Source organism: Lagopus muta, chromosome 1 (genome assembly GCF_023343835.1).
Source record: "Lagopus muta isolate bLagMut1 chromosome 1, bLagMut1 primary, whole genome shotgun sequence".
NCBI classification, from domain to species: Eukaryota; Metazoa; Chordata; class Aves; order Galliformes; family Phasianidae; genus Lagopus; species Lagopus muta.
The window spans coordinates 525,886-551,584 of NC_064433.1; the positions used below are offsets into that span (position 1 = coordinate 525,886).

At 60.1% G+C, this 25,699-nt stretch overlaps 2 protein-coding genes across 3 annotated transcripts in view; both read left to right on the plus strand.

The window, feature by feature from the left end:
• The window catches only part of SHANK3 (SH3 and multiple ankyrin repeat domains 3), a 298,288-nt gene that overhangs the window by 271,893 nt on the left and 696 nt on the right, over positions 1–25,699 (plus strand). Inside the window, 1 exon segment of the mRNA XM_048925496.1 lies at positions 333–2,670. Coding sequence (XP_048781453.1) covers positions 333–2,670 — 2,338 coding nt within the window.
• LOC125683965 (uncharacterized) lies at positions 10,483–25,620 on the plus strand. Of its 2 annotated transcripts, XM_048925560.1 has the most exons (3): positions 10,483–18,937; positions 22,715–24,212; positions 24,294–25,620. In XM_048925560.1, exon 1 carries the CDS (start codon positions 15,316–15,318, stop codon positions 17,164–17,166), a length of 1,851 nt encoding a protein of 616 aa, XP_048781517.1. In that variant the 5' UTR covers positions 10,483–15,315; the 3' UTR covers positions 17,167–18,937; positions 22,715–24,212; positions 24,294–25,620. The 2 variants fall into 2 exon arrangements, with proteins under 2 accessions (XP_048781517.1, XP_048781510.1); XM_048925553.1 differs by having other exon boundaries at positions 22,715–25,620.

Below are 25,699 nucleotides of genomic sequence, written 5' to 3' on the forward strand. Positions count from 1 at the left end.
CGATGGGGGATGACTTGAGGGTGTGTGGTGGTGGGTGCCCCATCCCTGGAGCTGCCCGAGGCCGTGGGGAGGTGCTGTGCGTTGCGATGCGGTGGGGCTGGATGGTCTTCAAGGCCTTCCCATGACCCAACCGTTCTGGGAATGTGAGCAAGGGGGGCCAAACTGCAGATGTTTGCGTCGAGCCAAGGGAAGGCAGAGCGGGAAGCCGCCTCCAAACGAACGCGGGGCTGGGGGGTAGGAAAGGGATCTGGTTCCCCCAGGCCGTCGTGGGTGCTGTGCTCTGAGCCCCCCTGGGAGCCCCCCCTGACCTCTCTGTCGTTCCGGTTTTCCAGGTGAAGACGAGAAACTTGCTGCTTCTTTGCTGGATGGGAAGTTTCCGCGGAGCACATCGATGCAAGACACTGTTAGGGAAGGGCACGGGATCCCACCGCCCCCCCAGACGGCCCCACCCCCGCCTCCTTCTCCATACTACTTCGACACGGGCCCCCCTCCATCCTTCTCTCCACCTCCGCCCCCAGGGAGAGCTTACGACACCATCAGGTCGAGCTTTAAGCCCAGCCTGGAGGCGAAGCTCCACGGGCTGCCGCAGGTCATCAGCGCAGCCGAGATGTACGACCAGGCGAGGATGTCCATCCCCTACCCCGAAAGGCAGAAGAGGGCCCGATCCATGATAATCCTGCAGGATTCCTCCCATCTCCCCGTGGAGCCGACGGAGATCCCCCGGCCCGGCCCGTCCGCAACCCCTCCGGAGAAGCTGAAAAGGAAGGGGAGGGTGATCGACAACCCCTACGCCAACATGGGGCAGTTCAACGTCAGCCTGTTCGCTCCCACCAAGCCGCAGAGGAAGAAGAGCCCTCTGGTCAAGCAGCTGCAGGTGGAGGACGCGCAGGAGAGGGCGGCCCTGTCCATCACGGGGGGCTTCACCAGGGAGCCCTCGCCCACCCGCCGCAGCCATCGCCTGAGCGGCGTGGACTACCAGCACCACGCCGGCCTCGCGCAGGTCGAAGCCACGAGCATCCCCTTCGCCACTGCCATCGCTGGGGTCATGAAGGACAGAGACCGGCGTCTGGACGAGAAGCGCAAATCCACTGTCTTCCTCTCGGTCGGGGCCATCGAAGGCACCCCCCCCAGCAGCGACATGCCATCCCTGCAGCAGTCCAGGTCTATCGATGAGCGGTTGTTAGGAAGCCGAGATGTACTACTGCCTTCCCCCGTCTCAGCTTTAAAGCCATTAATTAGCAGCTCATCCTCTACGTTCATCCACCCCCTGACGGGAAAGCCCCTGGATCCCAACTCGCCACTGGCGCTTGCGCTGGCCGCAAGGGAGAGGGCCCTCTCCACCCAAGTCCCATCCCGGTCGCCCACCCCGATCCACAGCCCGGACTCCGACAGAGCGGCGCCGCTGTTCGTGGACATCCAAACCAAAGAACCGGAGAGGGTGGAGCTGGAGAGCTTGGTGTCCCCCGCCTATTCGCCCGGAGCGAAAGGGGCCGTGGCGGCCGAGGCGGCGGCGCTGACCCCCGCCAAGAGCCCGTGGGGAACCCCGTCCACGCTGAGGAAAGAAGCCGAGGCGAGGGTGGAAGCGCCCGGCAAGGAGGAGAAGAAGCCGGAAGACAAGAAGTCCATGATCATCAGCATCGTGGACACGTCGCAGCAGAAGACCGCCGGCCTGATCATGGTTCACGCCACAAGTAACGGCCAAGACGAGATCGGACTTGAGCTGAAGGAGGACAAGCCGGCGGTGCCCGAAGCGTGCGCGGAGCCGGCGGAGCCGCCCAAAGCGGAGCCGCAGCCCAGCCCTGCGGGGAAGGGGCCGGGCAGCCCCGCCGCCGCCGCCGCCGCCGACAAGACGCTGGGGCAGGGCAGCTCGGAGGAGGAGGTGGAGCCCTACACCGTGACGCTGCCGCCGGCGCAGCTGTCCTCGAGCGACGAAGAGACCAGGGAGGAGCTGGCCAAGATCGGGCTGGTGCCTCCGCCCGACGAGTTCGCCAACGGGGTCCTGGTCACCACCCCCGGCACCCCCGTCAGCCACCTGGCGGCGCCCAGCACGCCATCCGCACCAGCGGCAGCAGGAGCTCCTCCGACCGCGGGCGGAACACCCTCAGGGAAGCCCCCCGACGCCCCAGCGGCCCCGGAGTCGGCGGCCGACTCCGGTGTGGAAGAGGTGGACACGAGGAGTTCGAGCGACCACCACCTGGAGACCACGAGCACCATCTCCACGGTCTCCAGCATGTCGACGCTGTCCTCGGAGAGCGGGGAGCCCACTGACACATACACTTCCTTTGCGGACGGACAAACTTTTATACTCGAGAAGCCACCAGTGCCTCCAAAGCCAAAACTCAAGTCCCAGCTCAGCAAGGGGCCAGTTACTTTCAGGGACCCACTTTTGAAGCAGTCTTCGGACAGCGAGCTCATCTCCCAGCAACATGCGGCCACGCTGGCGTCCGCCAGCATTGGCCGGCCACGCTACCTCTTTCAGAGAAGGTCCAAGCTATGGGGGGACCCCATGGAGAGCCGGCCGATCCACGGGGCTGACGACGACAAGCCAACTGTGATCAGCGAGCTGAGCTCCCGCCTGCAGCAGCTGAACAAGGACACGCGGTCGCTGGGGGAAGAGCCGGCCGGCTCCGCGCTGGATCCCGGCAAGAAGTCTCCGGTGGTCGCGGCACGGTAAGAGGCCGCGTGGCGCCCGGGGCTGCGCGGTGCCGTGGGCCGGGTGGGGGTCAGGGCGTCCCGGAGGCGTCCGTCCTGCTTGGATGGGGAGCAGTGCGGCCGTCCTCCCCCGGGGCTGCGCCTGCTGCCCGCTGCTCCGCGCTCGGCTCTCGCGTCGGCCGCCCCTCCTCTGTCCGCTCTCGTGAAGCCGCCGTGTTCTGTCGTGGGTTTCCTTTCCAAATGTTTTCTCCCGAGCCGACGTCTGTTTCCTCGGTGCTTTTCATCTGGAAGCGCTCTGAGCGTCGTCGGGCTGCGGGGTCGTGGGGCACGGCAGCGGCGCCGGCTGCGGGGCACTGAGGGTCAGGGTTCCATTTCCCACATGGGTTCGTGCTCAGGCTGGCAGAACCCAGAGCTGTAGGGCTGGAAGGGACCCCTGCAGCTCCCCCCCCCCCCTCCCCAGCAGCTGCGCACGGAGCTTCCAGGTGGGTTTGGCTCCCCGCAGAGATGGAGTCTCCCCCACCTTTGTGGGCAGCCGTGCTGGGGCTCTGCCCCCCCCCGCAGCACAAAGTTCTCCCTCATTCTCTCAGGAGCTCCCTGCTTCCCCACAGATCTACGTGTAAAACTCAGCAAAACCAAAGAACTCCCGATGGCAACCGGAGATGTGAGAGCAAAGCCTCTGAAGGCTCCGAGATGCTCAACAAGTGCCCCGCTCTGGCAGCCGCGCTGCGCTCGCCCCGCTGCCCTCCATTGAGCATCTCCCACCCCCCCCATGGTTCCCCCCCTGCCATGCCCACACCGTAGGGTCAGCCAGGAGCTGGGAAGGGCGAGCTGAAGGGAGCGTTGATCCAAGGAGCTGCGCTCGGTGCAGCGGCGGCTCTCCAAGCCGTGCTGTGCGCTCACAGCTGGAGGCGTTTTGGAACGAAGCAGGGGGGGGGGGGTCACCGTGCCCTGCAGCCCCCAGGAGCGGCCCCCGCCGCCCCTCTGACCCACTTCTGGCGGGCACCAGCCCCGTGGTTGCCATCACAAAGTGGAAGGAAACCCTCTGGATCTTGCCGTGCTTTCGCTCTGATGGGTTCAGCCCCACGTCGGCCGCTCCCTGCAGAGCGGTGCTTCCTCGCTGTGCTGCTCAGCTGGGACCTCAGGGTCCTGTGCTGGGTCAGCTGCATCCGAGGGCCGTCCGGAGCAAGGCGTGCACTGCTCCAGGTCTGGAACATCTGCAGCAACGCTGGGCAGGGGGGGGGTCCTGATCTTCTGCTGGTGACCAGGCACGGTGTCTTTGTAGCCCACCTGCAGGATTTGGGCCCTTTGCTGGGGGCAGTGTGAGGCACAGCCAACCCCCCAACCCCATACCTGCTGGTGCTGGGGGTGCTGGGGCGTCCATCTCCCCCCTTTTTGGGTCTCCTGGAGCGATCAGTGAAAAGCACCCACGGCTCCCACCTGCAAACCCTGCCGTCCCACACTCACCTCCCCCCTCCCTGCCTTCCCGTGTCCCACATCACTGCGTCCCGGTGCCGATCCCCCGTCCCCATAGATGTGCGAATTCCCCCATTCCTGGGGACTTCTGCCCCATCCCTGCCCCTCCTTCATGCCCACGGGTCACCACCCGCACTGCAGCACTGCATCCCCACCCCCGTCTCCCTTAACAACCCCCCCAAAGCTCTGCCCTGGCCGTGGATGGCTGCAGTGACCCCCTGTGCTGAGACTCTGTCCTCCTCCTCCTCCCCAGCTGCAGGGAATGCCTTCCCCCATCCATTCCCTGAGCACTCTGTGTTCTGTGCCCCCATGGGTTGCAGTGCTCCTCACCCCCTCCAGGAGCCTCACAGTTCTGACATTATTTTGGTTGAAATGCAACGCTCCCCAGGAAATCCACTGCAAACGGAGCACGCCGTGACGTCGGCCGCTCCGCCTCGGTGTGAGAATTCCTCCCTCCTATGAAACTGCTGTAAATTCGGGAGGCGATGCGAAGAGCAGTCAGGGTAAATGTTGGTGACCCATTGCAGGGCACGTGTTCCAGTCCCTGGACCTGTCCTGAGATCAATGGCATCACCCAGCGCCGCCACAGCGACCGCCCCGCAGGCTGCAGTGCTGCAATGCTGCAATGCAGTGGGACCTGCAGCCCTGAGCCCCACAGGAGCTGTGGGATGGGCACAAGGAGAGCACAGCGCTGCTTGCAGCCAGGGCCTGTGCTGGAGCTCCTGCGAATGTGGAAGGCAACGGGGCCGTGCCCTGGCCTTGGGCTGCAGCTGCTCCGTCGTGCTCATATTTTGCACTGCTTCAGAAAGAGCCATGAGCTGAACTGCAGCTCCTACCTGCAGCCAGCACCGTTCTGGAGCCAGCACCGTTCTGGACCCAGCACCATTCTGGAGCCAGCACTGTTCTGGAGCCAGCACACTTAATGCAGCCAGCACCATTCTGGACCCAGCACCGTTCTGGAGCCAGCACTGTTCTGGACCCAGCACCGTTCTGGAGCCAGCACTGTTCTGGAGCCAGCACCATTCTGGAGCCAGCACCATTCTGGAGCCAGCACTGTTCTGGAGCCAGCACCATTCTGGACCCAGCACCATTCTGGACCCAGCACCGTTCTGGAGCCAGCACCGTTCTGGAGCCAGCACTGTTCTGGACCCAGCACCATTCTGGAGCCAGCATACTTAATGCAGCCAGCACCGTTCTGGAGCCAGCTCCGTTCTGGACCCAGCACTGTTCTGGACCCAGCACTGTTCTGGAGCCAGCACTGTTCTGGACCCAGCACCGTTCTGGAGCCAGCACACTTAATGCAGCCAGCACCGTTCTGGACCCAGCACCATTCTGGACCCAGCTCCGTTCTGGACTCAGCACACTTAATGCAGCCAGCACCATTCTGAACCCAGCACTGTTCTGGAGCCAGCACCGTTCTGGACCCAGCACCATTCTGGACCCAGCACCGTTCTGGACCCAGCTCCGTTCTGGACCCAGCACACTTAATGCAGCCAGCACCATTCTGGAGCCAGCCTGTGTCCCGCAGGGCTCAGGGCTGAGCAGGACCCCTGGCAGAAGCCCCCCATGAGCTGCCATCACAGTCGGTGCCTCCCCAGGCTCCGAAGCGCCGCTGCAGGCAGGAGGAGCGGGGCGGTCGCTGTGCGCTCGTGGGCTTTGTGGCTGGAGTTCGTTTTGAATTGCATTACATCCTGAATTTACAGCAGTTGCATCCAAGAGCGAGGGGCGCTGCTGCGCTGCAGTGCGCACGGATGCGTTCCCGCAGGGGGGCGCCTCCAGGAACAGAGGGCTGAAGCGCTTTCTCCATCTCTCTAACTCTGTGTCTCCTCCCAAGGCGGTCTGTCCCAGGAGGACCTTTGACGAGAGGCACTGGAAAAGAGGCCGAGGAATACTGAGAATGAGAACCTAAGCTCAGAGTTGAGGCATTCAATAGAGGGAACGTTTGTCCCGCCCTCCCCAGCCCTCCGTCCCCCCGTTGCAGATGGGCCGAGCCTGCCCAGGAGGCCCCTCTGCAGCCATGCCCACGCTTTGCTCTCTCCCGTGGCCGTCAGGGTTGCATATGGGGCCCTGCTGTGGCGTGGGACCTTGGGATGTGACCCCAGAGCTGGGAACACGCCGACCTCGCTGCCCTCTGACCGCTGTGTGTGGGGGGGGGGCCCCGAAACCCACAGCAGCGCGAGGGTCGGGCGTGAAGAGCCGCTGAGCCCCACGCGGTTCAGGAGCCACCCTCCGCTGTGCCATCCATGACCACAATAAAGCTGTCGTGAACCAACAGAGGTGTAACGTTTCTGATTAGCGCTCAGGGCGGCGCGGCCAGGAGCTGAGCGGAGCTCAAGTCGTGGCTCCCCAGGTTTCCAAGGCAGCTCTGCGTGGCTCGGAGGCGTCGCTCTTCAGGGTCCCATTCTGCTCCCAGCCGTGGCCGCCCGGCCCTGCAGAGCTGTGCTGCCCCCATGGGGCCGCAGGGCTGCGTGTGAGCTGTGCTGCCTGGAGCCAGGAGCGCAGCGAGTGCCAACACGGGGACCCGGAATCACGGGGTGGCACAAAGCTCATCTGATGGCAGCCCCCAGCAGCTCCGGGTTGGGTCAGCACAGCTCTGGCTCAGTGAGGGTTGCGAGGCTTTTTGTTTTGCTCCTTTGCATCTTTGCGTTTCAGCAGCGGCCAAGCAGATGGAGAAGCAGAGTTTCGGCTGCAAAAACCGAGTTGTTCAGGTGCTGTTTCCGGAGAGCCACGACTGCTTTGTGTCTTGTACAGATGGGGAAGGGAGGAGAGAAAGGAGCCTTTAGGCATCTAGCTGCCAGGGCAAAGCCACCTCTTTCTGTGTAACCCATGTGGTGCAGTGAAACGGTGTGGGATGGATTCGTGCTTGTCCAGAGTGGGATTCAGGAGGAGATGAGCAGCACTGGTGGCCCAAAGGGGGGCAAATGAGAGGCATTCAGTGATGGCAGCCCCACAGTGCAGGGATGCGCACCCTGGTGCAGGAGAAGAGCTGTGAGGGGGCTCCTTCTGGACAGAAAACCTCCAGCCCAGCTCCGTCATCAGCTGCAAAACCGTCTGAGAGAAAGCAGCCGGAGGGTGAGATGCTCCGGTGTGGAAAAGGATGAAGGGAGAGAGCTGGAAGTGCGTGTTGGAGTCCTCTGCCGCTTCGGGCTCAGTGCTTGAGCACAGCAAGTCACCGCAGCATGGCACGGCACAGCATGGCACAGCATGGCACGGCACAGCATGGCACGGCACAGCATGGCACAGTATGGCACGGCACAGCATGGCACGGCACGGCACAGCATGGTACAGCATGGCACAGCAGGGCACAGCACAGCATGGCACAGCACGGCATGGCACAGCATGGCACAGCACAGCACGGCACAGCATGGCACAGCACAGCATGGCACAGCATGGCACAGCATGGCACAGCATGGCACGGCATGGCACAGCATGGCATGGCACAGCACAGCATGGCACGGCACAGCATGGCATGGCACAGCATGGCACAGCACGGCATGGCACAGCATGGCATGGCACAGCATGGCACGGCACAGCATGGCACAGCATGACATGGCACAGCACGGCACAGCACGGCACAGTATGGTACAGCATGACATGGCACAGCATGGCACAGCAATGCACAGGATGGCACAGCATGGCACAGCACGGCACAGCACGGCACAGTATGGTACAGCATGGCACAGCACAACATGGCACGGCATGTCACAGCATGGCACAGTATGGTACAGCATGGCATGGCACGGCATGGCACGGCACAGCATGGCACAGTATGGTACAGCACAGCATGGCACGGCACAGCATGGCACAGGATGGCACAGCATGGCACAGCACGGCACAGCACGGCACAGTATGGTACAGCATGGCACAGCACAGCATGGCACGGCATGGCACGGCATGGCACAGCATGGCATGGCACAGAATGGCACGGCATGGCACAGCATGACACAGCACGGCATGACACAGCATGGCACAGCACGGCATGGCACAGCATGGCACAGCATGACACAGCACAGCATGGCCCGGCACGGCATGGCAAGACAAGTTGTTGGCAGTGCCTGGCGCTCCCAGGGGCTAACAGCACTTCCTCCATGCCCACCATCCCTCCTCGGGCCGTGCAGAGCTGAGCTGAGCTCCTCCAGCACCGTTCCTCAGCTCTGGCCCAGCGGCTGCACGGGGTGCCTGGCAGCGCCTGCTGCTCGCCCTCCCTTCTTTGGCCAAGCGCAGCAACGCGTGGCGGCACGAGGGCGCAGCAGAGCGGTGGCTCCTCTCCTTCCTCCCCGCTGGATCCCGGTGCTGAGAAATCCCAGCCCATTTCTTTGCATTGTGAGCACGACCTACGGGACAAAAAAAAGGAAAAAGCAAAGCTGTGGATGAACCCAACGATTGCCTCGTGACGACGGCAGCTGATGAGCCGGTGCCGAGCTGAACCTTGGGCACAGCGAGGGCTCCGGGCAGCACCGTACTGCTGCTGGGGGTGGTGAGAGTGTAGGAAGAGCCCAGGGGGTCTGCAGTGCCCGCTTGGCCGTGCGTCGTGCCCCACGTCCTATGAGGTGGCCGCGCTGCTTGGTTTCCTCCTGGCCCTGTGCTGATGCTGTGCTGTAGCTCCTGGCGAGGCGTTCACTCAGGCTCCTCTCCGCTGCAGCAGCCATCGTCCCCTCTGCAGAGCTCTGAGTCGCACGCAGAGCCCCCACTGACCTGTGGTCCTCACAGTCATACAAACCAAAGCCACCCACACATCCGTAGGGTCTGAAGATGTTGATCTGTATTTGCCGCTCTTGTTCTTGCCGTGGACCATTTCTTCTCATGCTTACGTTCTCTCCTCCCCCTCTTCTCCCCCCTCCCCTGCTCTGTCCCCCATTCTGCTCCCACCCCATCCCTCCTCCCTCCCTCCTTCTCTCCAACCCCCCCCCCCTGTTCTCAGCCCTTCCAAATATCTCCGTCCAACCGTTCAGGCTTTGGCTGTTGACCTCACGCAATGACCGATGTCCCATTTCCCGTAGCACGCACACAAACGTCACCTCAGCGAGTGAGGAAAACCTCCTGAACCCCCAGAGCCCCTCAGCATCCACCCCGGCCCCAGAGCCGCCGGGCGGCCGCACGCCGACGTCTGCTCACTGCGTGTGGTTGCTGCCCCGGACCGGAGCTAACATTCTCTCTCATTGCTCTCTTCCTGCTCTCCATCTGCATGTCCGCGCTGCTCTGTCTATGAACCGCCTCTGGCCTCAGGAGGGTGGGCGAGTTGTGTAAGTGAGCACGTTCTCATCTCATAGCGATCTCACGTTGTCCCCTCCCGCCCCGCTGCCCGTGTGCCCCGTAGTCTGTCTGTGTCCCCGTCTGTGCCGCTGTGTGCTGCTGCTGCTGCTGCTGCTGCCCCATGGTGACGGCTGAGGAAATTCCCTCTGGCTCTGACAGCCCTTGGGTTGGACCCCGTGCCCCGCTCTGCCCTCACCGGGGCCGTCCCTACAGGGCTGCAGCCCCCAGGGCAGCTCCTGGAGGCCCCGCAGAGGGAACGGAGCGGCCCTTCGCGCTCCTTCTGCACCCAAAGCCTTACAGCCCGGAGCTCAGCTCATTGGCTGCCACTGAAGGGTCTTCATGGTGGCCTTCAGGGAAGTCACCGCCACGGTAACGGTTGACGTGGGGAAATCACAGCACGGAAAGTGCCCTTCTCCCACTCTGGTTAATGGTTGTTGCTGGATGTGGGGCTGGCGCAGCCCCTTGGCCTCGTTCCCTGTTGGCAGTTCTGGGCTGGCCAGGTTGGAGCTGGATGATCCATAAGGCCCCTTCCAACCCAACCCAACCCAACCCAACCATTCTGTGGCTCCATGACCTATGAGACCCCTTCCAACCCAATCCAACCCAACCCAACCCAACCCAACCAGTCCATGGCTCTGTGACCTATGAGACTCCTTCCAACCCAACCCAACCCAACCCAACCATTCTGTGGCTCCATGATCCGTAAGGCCCCTTCCAACCCAATCCAACCCAACCCAACCCAACCCAACCCAACCCAACCCAACCCAACCCAACCCAACCCAACCATTCTGTGGCTCCATGATCTATAAGACCCAACCCAACCCAACCCAACCATTCCGTGGATCCATGATCTATAAGACCCAACCCAACCCAACCCAACCATTCTGTGGCTCCATGATCTATGAGACCCCTTCCAACCCAACCCAACCATTCTGTGGCTCCATGATCTATAAGACCCCTTCCAACCCAACCCAACCCAACCCAACCATTCTGTGGCTTTGTGATCTATAAGACCCCTTCCAACCCAACCCAACCCAACCCAACCCAACCCAACCCAACCCAACCATTCCGTGGCTCCATGATCTATAAGACCCCTTCCAACCCAACCCAACCCAACCCAACCCAACCCAACCCAACCATTCTGTGGCTCTGTGGTCTATAAGACCCCTTCCAACCCAACCGAACCAACTCTATATCTCTGTGGTCTTCAAGATCCCTCCCAAACCAACTCAACCATTCTTTGTCTCTGTGATCTTTAAGATCCTTCCCAGCCCAACCCATTCTGTGACTCTGTGACCTATAAAGGTCCCTTCCAACCCAACTCACTCTATGAATCTCCAGTTCCCCAGGCCGGACCAAGCTCCGAGGCCCCTTCCTCCCTGTTGGATTCCACCTGGGGCATGTGCTCCCACCCCAGGCTGCTCTCCAGGTGAATTTCCCCGGTGTGCATGGCCAACTGTGTGGTCTTGGTTGTGCTTCTTCCGTGTTTGTCTGTCTGTCCATCCCGTTGGCTTTTTTTTGACCCGTAGTGTGTTTGAACGTAGCTACATCCACCTGTGTTGCTCCCACGTGTGACGGCGCACCCAGAGCTCTGGGCAGTCTCCTGTTTGATTTTATTTGTCATTTTCTGCACATTGTTGGATTTCCAAGTCCTCACCCCTCACCGGTGCCCGGCTGGACAGGGCCAGTCCCCGGGAGAGCAGAGTGGCAGCACGTAGGACTCTCATGCCAGATGCCACCCACCACCGCTGGGCTGCCGGTTCCTCCTGGATGCCACCTGCATGGATCAGGTCTGCTTTGCTCCAGGCTGTGCCGCACAGCAGCTTCCAGCAGAGGGTGGGAACTCCATTGCTGTCTGCCCGGCGGAGGTGGTGGAGCCCAGGGCTGCGGCTGGGGACGGGGCACTGCTGTGGGCAGGGTCGTGCCTCGGTCTTAGCACAGCACATCTCACTTTGTTCACCCACGGTTGGCAGCAGGAGGGCTGCTGTCTGTGCACTCCGTGCTGCTCCTAATATCCAACCTAAACCTCCTGCTGTCACACAGCACGCTGCAGGTGGGGAAGCTGTGGGCTCTGTGATGCAGGCAGCGGTCGGGGCCACTTTTGAGACTGAGCAGAGCTTGCTGCTGACCCCACATCAGGACAGCACTCATCAGCATTCACGTGATTAGAGCTGCTTGCAATGCGACGCAGCCAGTTCCATCCTCATTCAGCTGAGCTGGCATTGCAGACAACGTCACAGCCCTGCACGCGTCCCTTTGGGGTCACACAGCTGTGCTGCCCCGCTTCCAGCACAGCCCCACTGAGCCCCAAGCACAGGCAGGACAGGGACGGGCACTGCATGCAGCCCAGCAGGGCCGTGTCGGTGTGGGCAGTGGGCAGAGCCCCCACGCAGCCCCCTTGTGCAGCGTTGTTCCCATGGAAAACATCCAACAGCAGTGGAACGAGGTGTGAAATCCACTCTGGCTTTCACTGGTGCTTGCTTAGCTGGGTGCTTTAAGTGTTTTCTTAGTGCAGGTTTTGCATTTACTTTTTGGGAAGGGTGAGGAGGGGTAAAACTGGAGTGCTTGATGGTTGCACTGAGGAGGCTGGGTCCTGCAGCAGCCCCAAGGTTCAGGTGTGAAAGTGATGGCTGCCGTCTGGGAGTGCGTGACAGAATCAGGGAGGTGTGGGGTGGTTGGGTTGGAAGGGTCCTTAAAGATCATAAAGGCACGAGATGGTTGGGTTGGAAGGGTCCTTCAAGATCATAGAGCCACGGGATGGTTGGGTTGGAAGGGTCCTTAAAGATCATAGAGGCATAGAATGGTTGGTTGGAAGGGTCCTTAAAGATCATAGAGCCATGGAATGGTTGGGTTGGAAGGGTCCTTAAAGATCACAGAGCCACGGGATGGTTGGGTTGGAAGGGTCCTTAAAGATCATAGAGCCACGGGATGGTTGGGTTGGAAGGGTCCTTAAAGGTCATAGAGCCATGGAATGGTTGGGTTGGAAGGGTCCTTAAAGATCATAGAGCTATGGGATGGTTGGGTTGGAAGGGTCCTTAGAGACCATAGAGCCATGGGATGGTTGGTTGGAAGGGTCCTTAAAGATCATAGAGGCACAGGATGGTTGGGTTGGAAGGGTCCTTAAAGATCATAGAGGCACGGGATGGTTGGGTTGGAAGGGTCCTTAAAGATCATAGAGCAATGGGATGGTTGGGTTGGAAGGGTCCTTAGAGATCATAGAGCCACAGGATGGTTGAGTTGGAAGGGTCCTTAAAGATCATAGAGCCATGGGATGGTTGGGTTGGAAGGGTCCTTAAAAGTCATAGAGCCATGGGATGGTTGGGTTGGAAGGCTCCTTAAAGATCATAGAGGCACAGGATGGTTGGGTTGGAAGGGTCCTTAAAGATCATAGAGGCATGGGATGGTTGGGTTGGAAGGGTCCTTAAAAGTCATAGAGCCATGGGATGGTTGGGTTGGAAGGGTCCTTAAAGATGACAGAACCATGGAATGGTTGGGTTGGAAGGGTCCTTAAAGATCATAGAGCCACAGGATGGTTGGGTTGGAAGGGTCCTTAACGACCATAGAGCCATAGAATGGTTGGGTTGGAAAGGTCTTTAAATATCATAGAGGCACAGTATGGTTGGGTTGGAAGGGTCCTTAAAGATCATAGAGACATGGGATGGTTGGGTTGGAAGGGTCCTTAAAGGTCATAGAGCTGAAATAAGTAAAGGAATGCTGCTTGGGCAGAGGTGGACAGGCAGAGCCTATGGAACAGGGGCAGCCCGGTGGGTCGCCTCCTTTGAGCGCTGTGTGGTTCAGGACCGGTGCTGGTTGTGCTGCACCAAAGCAGCCCCCTCCCATAACATCCCATAACATCCCTGTTTTGCTCTCTCACGATGCCATGCTGGCCTCAGGCAGTGGATTTATGGAGAAGAATTTTGTACTTGTATTGAACGGGTGAGGCAGGGGGGCAGGAGGTGTTTTGCGGCACGTGGCTCAGCCTTCTCCGGGTTGGTGCGAGGTGCTGTTGGGTGAGGAGGGATCCGGGCTCTTCTGTGTGTCCTTGGGGCAGGAATCTTCCATCGGTGCACCCAGCTCTGCTTGCTGTGCTTGCAAGGCCTCCAGGTCTCCCCCCGTCGCTCCTGTTGAGTCCACATCGTCGTCCAACCCAACACGCGTGCCTTGTTTCCATTCGCACCCACCAGCCTTGGGCAGGTGTGGCTCTGCTCATTGCCCTGTCCCTGTTGTGTCCCACTGGCAGCGTTCTGTTTCCACCTCTTCTATCTCTTCCCAACCTTCCTCTGAGCACAAAGCGTGGCTGCGTCGCCGACCTGCGGGCACAGCTGTGACCCACAGGGATTGCCAGTCCTCTGCAGGGCTCCTTAATCATAGAACCACAGAGCCATAGAATGGCCTGGGTTGCAGAGGCCCATGGTGAGCATCAGCTCCAAGCCCCTGCTGTGTGCAGGTCGCCAACCAGCAGCCCAGGCTGCCCACAGCCACATCCAGCCTGGCCTCCAATGCCTGCAGGGATGGGGCATCCACAGCCTCCTTGGGCAACCTGTGCCACTGCCTCACCGCCCTCTGCATGAAAAACTTCCCCCTCATATCCAACCCAAACCTCCCCTGTCTCACTTTAAAGCCATTCCCCTTGTCCCATCACCATCCACCCTCCAACAGCCGTTCCCCTCCTGTTTATCCGCTCCCTTCAAGCACTGAAGGCCACCATGAGGTCTCCCTGGATCCTTCTCTTCTCCAATCCAATCAATCCCAGTTCTCCCAACCTTTCCTCATAGCAGAGCTGCTCCAGCCCTCTGCTCATCTCAATGCCCTCCTCTGGACCCGCTCCAAAAGCTCCAAGAGCTTCGCAGCTCCTGCTGTTCGGATGGGGATGCTCTGCTCAGCACTGGCCTGGTGCTCACGCGGTTGTCTGTGTCTGGTTGTGCTGCTGGCAGAGGTGAGAGCCGCGCTTCTCCTGCCCCACACAGCCCCACAGAGGGCAGCTCTCCCTGCTTGGCCCCCAGGAGCAGAGCTGGCGATGTGGGACCGCGCGTCGTGGCGGCGGGGAGGCCAGGAGTGGTGAGCAGCGCAGAGCGAGGCGGTGCTGGCGGTTGTGTTCTGCAGGGGGGAGGACAGGAATGAGGGGCAGGAGGAGCTCGTCGTTGTGGGGAAAGGTGAACAGCGGGGTCAGCGTTGCGTGTCAGCGTCCCGTTCGGTTTGGCAGAGTTGCCAATTGCATGAGAAGCACCGTGCTTAACGTGGTTTGCAGAAAACATGGAAGCTGTGGGGGACACTGAGCCGTAGAATCACAGAATCGGGTTGGATGAGGCCTCTCACATCACCACTGCATCCTGTCCCCACCACGTCCCCAAGCGCCCCATGGAGGGTTCTCCCCATAGGCAGCGATGCTGTTTCCCACAGGGGACATTTCCCATGGGGACGTCAGTCCCTTGCAGCTCCACGTGGGGCCTGAAGTCCGAGGAATGGTGATGTTGGAGGGGAGAGCTGGGGGCTCCCAAGGCACCTCCAGGTCTGCCATGGCTGGGATGGGGGCTGTGCCAGCGCTGGGTCGTCCTCGCAGTGAAGAAACCATTTGATGCCTTCCTTGGAAAGTCTTCTGCCTGTATTCTAAGCGTGCCCATCGCTGCTTGTCCACTCTGGGCACCGCCTCCCCCTTCTTCATTCCCTTCCATCAGATATTCACACACTGAGAGCCGACAAAGCCTCCCTCCGGCTGAGCAGCCCCCGCTGTCCCAGTGCCTCATCGCCATCACGGCCATCACCATCATCACCATCACAGCCATCACGTGTCCCAGTCCCTCATCACCATCACAGCCATCACCATCATCACCATCACGGCCATCACATGTCCCAGTCCGTCCTCACCATCACAGCCATCTCGTGTCCCAGTCCCTCATCACCATCACAGCCATCACCGTCATCACCATCACAGCCATCATGTGTCCCAGTCCCTCATCACAGCCATCACGTGTCCCAATCCCTCCTCACCATCACGGCCATCACGTGTCCCAGTCCCTCCTCACCATCACAACCATCACCATCATCACCATCATCACCATCACGTGTCCCAGTCCCTCCTCATCACCATCACGGCCATCACCATCATCACCATCACAGCCATCACCATCATCACCATCACAGCCATCACATGTCCCAGTCCATCCTCACCATCACAGCCATCTCGTGTCCCAGTCCCTCATCACAGCCATCACGTGTCCCAGTCCCTCATCCCCATCACAGCCATCACGTGTCCCAATCCCTCCTCACCATCACGGCCATCACGTGTCCCAGTCCCTCCTCACCATCACAACCATCACCATCATCACCATCATCACCATCACGTGTCCCAGTCCCTCCTCATCACCATCACAACCATCACCATCATCCCCATCACGGCCATATCGTGTCCCAGTCCCTCATCATGGCCATCACGTGTCCCAGTCCCTCATCACCATCACAGCCATCTTGTGTCCCAGTCCTTCATCACCATCACAACCATCACCATCATCACCATCACAGCCATCTTGTGTCCCAGTCCTTCATCACCATCACAGCCATCACCATCATCACCATCACAGCCATCATGTGTCCCAGTCCCTCATCACCATCACAGCCATCACGTGTCCCAGTCCTTCATCACTGCCATCACGTGTCCCAGTCCCTCATCACTGCCATCACGTGTCCCAGTCCCTCATCACCATCACAACCATCACCATCATCACCATCACAGCCATCACGTATCCCAGTCCTTCATCACCATCACAGCCATCTCGTGTCCCAGTCCCTCCTCACCATCACAACCATCACCATCATCACCATCATCACCATCACGTGTCCCAGTCCCTCATCACTGCCATCACGTGTCCCAGTCCCTCATTGCCATCACAGCCATCACATGTCCCAGTCCCTCATCACCATCACAGCCATCTCGTGTCCCAGTCCCTCATCACCATCACAGCCATCACCATCATCACCATCACAGCCATCACGTGTCCCAGTCCCTCCTCACCATCACGTGTCCCAGTCCCTCATCACAGCCATCTCGTGTCCCAGTCCTTCATCACCATCACGGCCATCACCATCATCACCATCATGGCCATCACGTGTCCCAGTCCCTCATCACGGCCATCTCGTGTCCCAGTCCCTCATCACCATCACAGCCATCACCATCATCACCATCACAGCCATCACATGTCCCAGTCCGTCCTCACCATCACAGCCATCTCGTGTCCCAGTCCCTCATCACCATCACAACCATCACCATCATCACCATCACTGCCATCACGTGTCCCAGTCCCTCATCACCATCACGGCCATCACGTGTCCCAGTCCCTCCTCACCATCACAGCCATCACGTGTCCCAGTCCCTCATCACCATCACGTGTCCCAGTCCCTCCTCACCATCACAGCCATCACCATCATCACCATCACAGCCATCACGTGTCCCAGTCCCTCATCACCATCACAACCATCACCATCATCACCATCACTGCCATCACGTGTCCCAGTCCCTCATCACAGCCATCACGTGTCCCAGTCCCTCCTCACCATCACGTGTCCCAGTCCCTCCTCACCATCACAGCCATCACGTGTCCCAGTCCCTCATCACCATCACAACCATCACCATCATCACCATCATGGCCATCTCGTGTCCCAGTCCCTCATCACAGCCATCACAGCCATCACGTGTCCCAGTCCCTCCTCACCATCACAACCCTCTCTTGTCTCTCCCGGACCCCACATCCCTCTTGCAGTGGGGATCCCAGCAGTGCCCCAGGCCCTGGATGAGCCCTCGCTGGGATCAGCTCTGTGAGCGGCCCCAGGACAGGCTGCTGGCTCCTGGTCCTGCAGCACGGGCTTCTCCCACCCCCTCAGGTGCAGGATTTTGCTCTTCTCTTTGCTGGGCTTCCTGAGTTCTCCCCCAGCTCGTGTCTCTGATCACTGTGGTCCTCGCAGCCGTTGGGTGCATCTGTCCCTGCGCCCTACTTGTCAACAATCAGCTGAGGGGATCCTTTTCCCCATCATCGGGGGGATGAAAGAGGACATTGGGAATTGCCGGCCATGGCAGCACCCAGCAGCACCCACAGTTGTGCAGCGTGCGCTGCTGCAGCCCCACATCTCTGCACTGGGGGTCCTGGCTGTGCGCTCACCTCAGTCGCTCCCATTGCAGCCACGTTTCCCTGCCATTCAGCAGCAGTGCGGCCCTTCGTGCTCTGAGCTTTGCTTTGCAGGTTTCCTTCCCTTTCTCTTCCGCCCTTCCCTTCCGTGTTCTGTTTGCAGAGCCGGACGTGGAGGTTCTGACAGGCCAAATCCCTTTGAAAGGAGAGAGCTGGAGGGGCGCGACGCCATCTGTGTGTGCAGGGGGAACTCAGCATCTCCAACTGCATTTAGGCAAAGAGAGAGGAGCAATGCCTGCCTGCTGCCCTCCCTGCCCATGGCCGTAACCTCTGGGCTCTCTGGGTGCTGCTGGAGAACCACAAGTGCGGCCCCACAGCTTTGGAGGAGGTCTTGGTGGGAGGAGAATCAGAGAACCAGAGAACGGCCTGGGTTGATAAGGACCACCATGACCATCTCGTCTCAAACCCCCCTGCCGTGTGCAGGGGTTGCCAACCACCAGACCAGGCTGCCCGGAGCCACATCCAGCCTTGGAGAATCCTTTTGCAGCTCCGTGATGAGCGCTGGTGATGTTTTGGAGGGAGGATGAAAACGTTTGGGCACCGGGAGCGCTGGAAGCGAGAGCAAGCGGCGGAGTTCCTGCAGTCGCTGGGTCTGGTTACTGCTGAATGAATTGGGACTGAAATACCAAGATGAAAGAAAGGAGGCTCAGCCGTCAGTGCCGTTAATCGTCAGAGTGTTCCCAAAGGGTTCCATTAGCAGCCAGGCAAACACAGCATCCCTCTTTGCTTGGTGAGAACGCGCCTTCCTCGTGAGATGCTTCCCATGAGAGCTGTGCCTCTTTGTGCTGATTGCAGCCTGCGCTGTGGGACGTGTGCTGGGTCCTGGAGGCAGAGCTGTGGCAGCCGCCGTCTCCTTGCTGCTGTGGTCCTCCAAGGTGCAGCCGGAGCATCGCTGCGCACAGGAGACGAAGAAAGCACTTCATTTTCCCTACAAAGCTTCTGGGTTGTGTTTACACAGTGGGGCCCAAAGGAGCAGCGGGCAGCACTGAAGAGGCCTGGTGCAATTGATTGTAAGCTGGGGAACTACAGGCCGGTGAGTCTCAGCTCCGTGCCTGGGAAGATGATGGAACAGATCCTCCTGGACAACATGTTTGGTCACATAAAGAATGAGCATGGGATCCGAGACAGCACGGCTTCACCAAAGGAAGGCCATGCCTAACAAATCTTGTGGCCTTCTATGATGGAGTGACGGCATTGGTGGACGAAGGGAAGGCGAGCGATGTCATTTACCTGGACCTGAGCAAGGCCTTTGACATGGTCCCACACCACATCCTCATCTCCAAATTGGAGGGAAGTGGATTTGATGGGTGGACGAGCCGATGGATGAGCAATTGGTTGAAAGGCCGCAGACAGAGGGTGGTGGTCAATGGCTCTGTGTCCAGGTGTGGAGCCCTCAGTACAAGAAAGACATTGAGATTGTGGAAAGGGTCCAGAGGAGGGCGACTAAGATGATGAGGGGGCTGTATAGGGGGCAATAAGGGGGGATGGGGGGCACTGGGGTCGTTATAGGGGGCAGTGAGGGGGCTGGGGGGGCATTAGGGTGGTTATAGGGGGCGGTGAGGGGGGGAATGGGGTGGGTATGGGGGGGGTGGGGGGCAATGGGGGGGCAATGGGGTCGTTATAGGTGGCAGTGAGGGGGGATGGGGTCATTATATGGGGCAGTGAGGGGAATGGGGGGCAATGAGGGGGGCTGGGGTGCAATGGGGTCGTTATAGGGGGCAGTGAGGGGGGAATGGGGTGGGTATGGGGGGGGTGGGGGGCAATGGGGGGACAATGGGGTCGTTATAGGGGGCAATGAGGGGGGATGAGGTAGTTATAGGTGGCAGTGAGGGGGGATGGGGTCGTTATAGGTGGCAGTGAGGGGGGATGGGGTCATTATATGGGGCAGTGAGGGGAATGGGGGGCAATGAGGGGGGCTGGGGTGCAATGGGGTCGTTATAGGGGGGCAGTGAGGGGGGAATGGGGTGGGTATGGGGGGGTGGGGGGCAATGGGGGGACAATGGGGTCGTTATAGGGGGCAATGAGGGGGGATGAGGTAGTTATAGGTGGCAGTGAGGGGGGATGGGGTCGTTATAGGTGGCAGTGAGGGGGAAGGAGGGCAATGCGGTCGTTATAGGGGGCAGTGAGGGGAATGGGGGGAAATAAGGGGGGCTGGGGGGCAATGGGGTCGTTATAGGGGGCAGTGAGGGGGGAATGGGGTGGGTATGGGGGGGTGGGGGGCAATGGGGGGGCAATGGGGTCGTTATAGGTGGCAGTGAGGGGGGATGGGGTCGTTATAGGTGGCAGTGAGGGGGGATGGGGTCATTATATGGGGCAGTGAGGGGAATGGGGGGCAATGAGGGGGGCTGGGGTGCAATGGGGTCGTTATAGGGGGCAGTGAGGGGGGAATGGGGTGGGTATGGGGGGGTGGGGGGCAATGGGGGGACAATGGGGTCGTTATAGGGGGCAATGAGGGGGGATGAGGTAGTTATAGGTGGCAGTGAGGGGGGATGGGGTCGTTATAGGTGGCAGTGAGGGGGAAGGAGGGCAATGCGGTCGTTATAGGGGGCAGTGAGGGGAATGGGGGGAAATAAGGGGGGCTGGGGGGCAATGGGGTCGTTATAGGGGGCAGTGAGGGGGGAATGGGGTGGGTATGGGGGGGGTGGGGGGCAATGGGGGGGCAATGGGGTCGTTATAGGTGGCAGTGAGGGGGGATGGGGTAGTTATAGGTGGCAGTGAGGGGGGGATGGGGTCGTTATAGGGGGCAGTGAGGGGAATGGGGGGCAATGAGGGGGGCTTGGGGGCCAATGGGGTCGTTATAGGGGGCAATGAGGGGGGATGGGGTCGTTATAGGTGGCAGTGAGGGGGGATGGGGTCGTTATAGGGGGCAGTGAGGGGAATGGGGGGCAATGAGGGGGGCTGGGGGGCAATGGGGTCGTTATAGGGGGCAGTGAGGGGAATGGGGGGCAATGAGGGGGGCTGGGGGGCAATGGGGTCGTTATAGGGGGCAGTGAGGGGGGAATGGGGTCGGTATGGGGGATGGGGGGATTTGGAAAGGGCCCAGAGGAGGGCAACTAAGATGATGAGGGGGCTGGAGCAGCTCCCCTATGAGGACAGGCTGAGGGAGCTGGGCTTTGTTCAGCCTGGAGAAGAGAAGGCTGCGGGGTGACCTCATGGCAGCCTATCAATACCTGAAGGGAACCTACAGCCAGGAGGGGAGTCAACTCTGCAACAGGGCTGACAACAGCAGGACGAGGGGAAATGGATCCAAGTTGAAGGAGGGAAGATTTAGGTTGGATGTGAGGGGGAAGTTCTAACCCTAATGTCATGGGACCCCATGGCACCCAATGGCACCTATGGGATGCTATAGGATCCGTCCTGTTGGGATACAGGGCACCCCATGGTGGTGGGGGGCACCAATGGGATCCTAGAGCACCCATCCCCAGGCAGGACCCCATAGCACCCTATGGCACCCAGTGCCCCCTATGGGATCCTAGAGCATCCATCTCTGTGGGATACAGGAGACCCCATGGCACCCAGTGCCCCCTATGGGATCCTAGAGCATCCATCCCAGTGGGATACAGGGGACCCCATGGGATACAGGGCACCCCATGGCGGTGGGAGGCACCCATGGGATCCTAGAGCACCCACCCACAGTGGGGTTTGGGGACCCCATGGCAGTGGGGGTCACCTATGGGATCCTATAGCATCCAATGCCCCCATGAGCTCTGCCCAGGGAGGTTGTGGATGCCCCGTCCTTGGACGTGTTTAAGGCCAGGTTGGACGGGGTCCTGGGCAACCTGATGTGAATGTGGATGTTTGGTGGCCCTGCCAGGCAGGGGGGTTGGAGCTGCATGATCCTTGGGGTCCCTTCCAACCCGGGTGATTCTGTGATCTGTGATTCATAGGGGCACACAGTGCTGCCATAGGGACACATGAGGACACCATAGGGACACATGAGGAGCCATAGGGGCACACAAGGATGCCATAGGGACACATGAGGAGCCATAGGGGAGCATGAGGACACCATAGGGACATATAAGGATGCTATGGGGACACATTGGGACACCATAGGGACACATGAGGACACCATAGGGACATAAAAGGATGCTATTGGGACACATAAGGTCACCATAGGGACACATGAGGACCCCATAGGGGCACACAGGGCTGCCATAGGGACACATAGGGACACCATAGGGGCACACAGGGCTGCCATAGGGACACATAGGGACAGGTTGGACGGGGTCCAGGGCAACCTGATCTGAATGTGGATGTTTGGTGGCCCTGCCAAGCAGGGGGGTTGGAACTCCATGATCCTTGGGGTCCCTTCCAACCCGGCTGATTCTGTGATCTGTGATTCTGTGATTCATAGGGGCACACAGGGATGCCATAGGGACACGTAAGGTCGCCATAGGGACACATGAGGAGCCATAGGGACACATGAGGAGCCATAGGGGAGCATGAGGACACCATAGGGACAGATAAGGATGCTATGGGGACACATTGGGACACCATAGGGACACATGAGGACACCATAGGGACATAAAAGGATGCTATTGGGACACATAAGGTCACCATTGGGGCACATGAGGACCCCATAGGGGCACACAGGGCTGCCATAGGGACACATAGGGACACCATAGGGGCACACAGGGCTGCCATAGGGACACATAGGGACAAGTTGGACGGGGTCCTGGGCAACCTGATCTGAATGTGGATGTTTGGTGGCCCTGCCAAGCAGGGGGGTTGGAACTCCATGATCCTTGGGGTCCCTTCCAACCCGGGGGATTCTGTGATTCTGTGATAGGGACATGTAGGGACACATAGGGACATACAGAGACACATAGGGACACATAGGGACAGATAGGGAGACATAGGGACATACAGAGACATATAGGGACACATAGGGACATGTAGGGACAGATAGGGACATACAGTGACACATAGGGACAGATAGGGACACATAGAGACACATGGGGACACTTAGGGACATACAGGGACACATTGGGACATATAGAGACACGTAGGGACACATAGGGACAGGTAGGGACACATAGGGACACATAGATCTGAATGTGGATGTTTGGTGGCCCTGCCAGGCAGGGGGGTTGGAACTCCATGATCCTCGGGGTCCCTTCCAACCCGGGTGATTCTGTGATTCTATGATTCTATGAAAGGCAAAGCCCTGCACGGCATCACAGGGCAGCACTCAAAGATGGAGCAGCGCCTGGAGACAGGGCAGCGTTTGGCCTCAGCTTGGTCCTGGTGTGTCGGTGTGAGTGTGCAGCCCTGTGGCCAATCTCATCGTGCGCCAACGCGAAGCCACGGCGAGGAGCACTGATCCAGAAGCAGCCCTGCGAGCAGACGTCACTGCTCTGCGTAATGCATCAGAAGGGAGGCGGTGCTGGGCCGTGGCTCGTGAAGGATCCCATCCAGAAACGCTTCCCTGGCTCAGAGCAGAGCTGAGTGCCTGTGAGCAAAGTGCCAATGGAGAAATCATCTTCCAGAGCCGGGCCGTAGGGAGCAGCGTCCTCTATGGCACAGCACTGCTGGCGGAGCGGAGCTCCCACAGGACAGCCGACCATCCTCCGTGCTGAAGAGGATGTGCTCTGCAGAGCTCTTTCCTGAGCTAACCTGACCCTGGAAGCCACTGGACAGCAAAGGAGCTGTGCTGAGAGCCACGGAGTCCTTGCAGCTCTGCACCCTCACAGGCAGTGACAGCAGTGCTGAGGTCGCTGCATCCGCGCACGCCAACCTTACCTGGCTGTGGGGAGAGGGGTGGCGGTGACAGCAGGGCAGATGGACAGCAGGGTCTCTCTGTGCCCACCTGTGGGGATTTCCAGCTCCTCTGCAGGGATGCCAAGCGCTTGTGAAGCCAACTGAAATTCAAAGAAGCTCAGGACGAATTGCAGCATAAGTGGGGCAGAATCTGCCCTGTCTGAACCCCCATCTCAGCTCCTGGGTCCTCAGCCTGGAAGCTCTCAGAATCATTCAGGTGGAGAAGAGCTCTGAGAACCCCAGTGCGACCCCAACCCATCCCACTGCCCACGTCCCCCAGTGCCACAGTGCTCACCAAACACCCCCAGGGATGGGGGCTGCCCTGGGCAGCTGTGCAGTGCTGATTGCAGCGCAGGTTGTTCCCAATTCCAACCCTCCCCGCTGCACCCTGAGCCCATCCCCTCACTGCACAACGCCGCGTGTTGCTGTCCTCTGAAATCCTCTCTGCAGAGGTCGTCGTTCATCCTCCATCAAGATTCATTCACATTTGGACACAGATTTTGGCTTGTTCTGCAAGTTCCAGCCCTCAGACCGTAACTAATTGCATCCCTCAGCAGCGAGGCATCGCATCGCTCCTGGCAGGCCGCAGCCCTGTCCTCCTCCTGCATTTGGCACCAAAGTGCCTGCTGGGCTGCCAGCTCCCTGAGCAGGGCAGGGATGACAGCTGGGTGTCACCTGCTGCCCGCTGAGCATTCCTGCATGGCATCCTTGCTCTCTCCCACTGCAGTCTCTCCTTTCCCAACCTCTGGAAGCAGTGCCCCTCTCCGTCCCATCTTCGCCGGGCTGAGCGAGCTCTTGGCAACCAGCTGCCACTGCCTGCAGCCTCACCTCTTCACATGAACGTGGGGGAACCCAAATTCCAGCAGCAGAGATGGCAGCGGTGTCTGCTGCGGTGATGTGAGTTCACATGTAGGTCTCGAGGCACCCCTGCTGTGCCAGCAGACCCAGAACTTTCTCCTCCTTCATCCTTTCCTACAGATGAGCTCTGGCTGAAAGCAGAGATCCTTTGCCAGCCCCGTGAGCTGCGTTCCGTCCCTTCGTGTTCTGTTTCTCGTACCGCAGCCCTCAAGGTCGTTCAGTTGTTCCTCTTTCGTACCGATGGCGCTTCCCAAGTGTGACTCACCGTCACGCTCCTTTCTAACTCCTGCTTTCTGTGCCAAGGTGGGAAGAGGATCAGCGCAAGAGGCAGCGTGGCTGAGCCCACGGGCTGCCCTTCCTGTTCCTGTGGATAGGAATCTATTCACCATCTTCAGTTAGCGCCTCTGGGCCTCTCAGAGCGCGGCTCTCACGCAGCGCCTGCGTTGGTGGCTTTGGGCACTGAGTGCATTTCTGTAGCCGTCGCTTTGTTCCAGGAGGGGAAGGCAGAGCTGCAGGGTGCCGTGGTGCCCCGGCGCCTTCCTGCCCCTCCGTGGCTGGGCTGGAGGTTGGGTTGCAGACCAGCCAGGGGCAACGCGCTCCATTGGCTGCTTGTTGGCCAAAGCACAGCCTAGTCAAAGAGCGGCAGGCAGGGCAGCTGGAGGCAGCATGGGGCAGAAGTGGCTGAGCTGGATGCCGGGTGCACAGAAGGACCGCGCAGAGTCCCATGGCCCCGCTCAGCACCGAGGCCCCAATGGCCCCACAGGATGCCACCTCTGGGCTCCCCAGGCCGAGGGGCTCGCTCCGGTCAGAGCACTTCAGGCAGTTGCCCTCTGCTGTTTTTATGTTCCGTTTATTTTCCCGTTGGGAGCATCCTTGTTTACGCCAGGTGAGGTTTATGACAAGCGGGTGATGGCAGAAGGGAGGCGTTCTTGCAGCACCGTTTGTCTCCTGTCACATCCTCCAGTCTGGTGCAGAGCAGACCTTGGCCGGTGCCCAGGGACACGGCGCATCCCCGGCGCTGCTGCAGAAGGGACTGGCCCAGCACCACGCTGCTCTCACACAGCCCTGCAGGTCGGAGCATTTATGCTTATGGGGGCAGAGCAGGATGTAGACAGGTCAGGCCTCTCCCTGCCCCACGCACAGCCCGCAGCAGAGCTCAGCCCCATTCTGCGACGGTCGGATCCTGCTGCCCCACGCCCGGAGCCTCGCGCCGGTGCCTGGGGAGGTGCTGGAAGTCCCTGTCGTCCTACAGTGGGGCTCTGTCCCCATGGCAGATGTGCTCAGGCGGTTGTGCGTTGCTCTGGCTGTGCCTGGCGCTCTGCTTTAGTGAGGGGAGGTGGTCCCAGCCAGAGGGGGCAGGCGGCGGTGCGAGGTCCTCAGTGTGGCACTTCCCAGTGAATCCACAGAGGGCTGCAGGGCCAGGGCTGCTCCCAGGAGGGCTTTGGGTGTGCGGAGCGATGGCAGCGCGGCCGAGATCCGGAGCTCCCGGAGGAAATCGCCGCACCTCTTCTGCCTCCTCGGAGCAG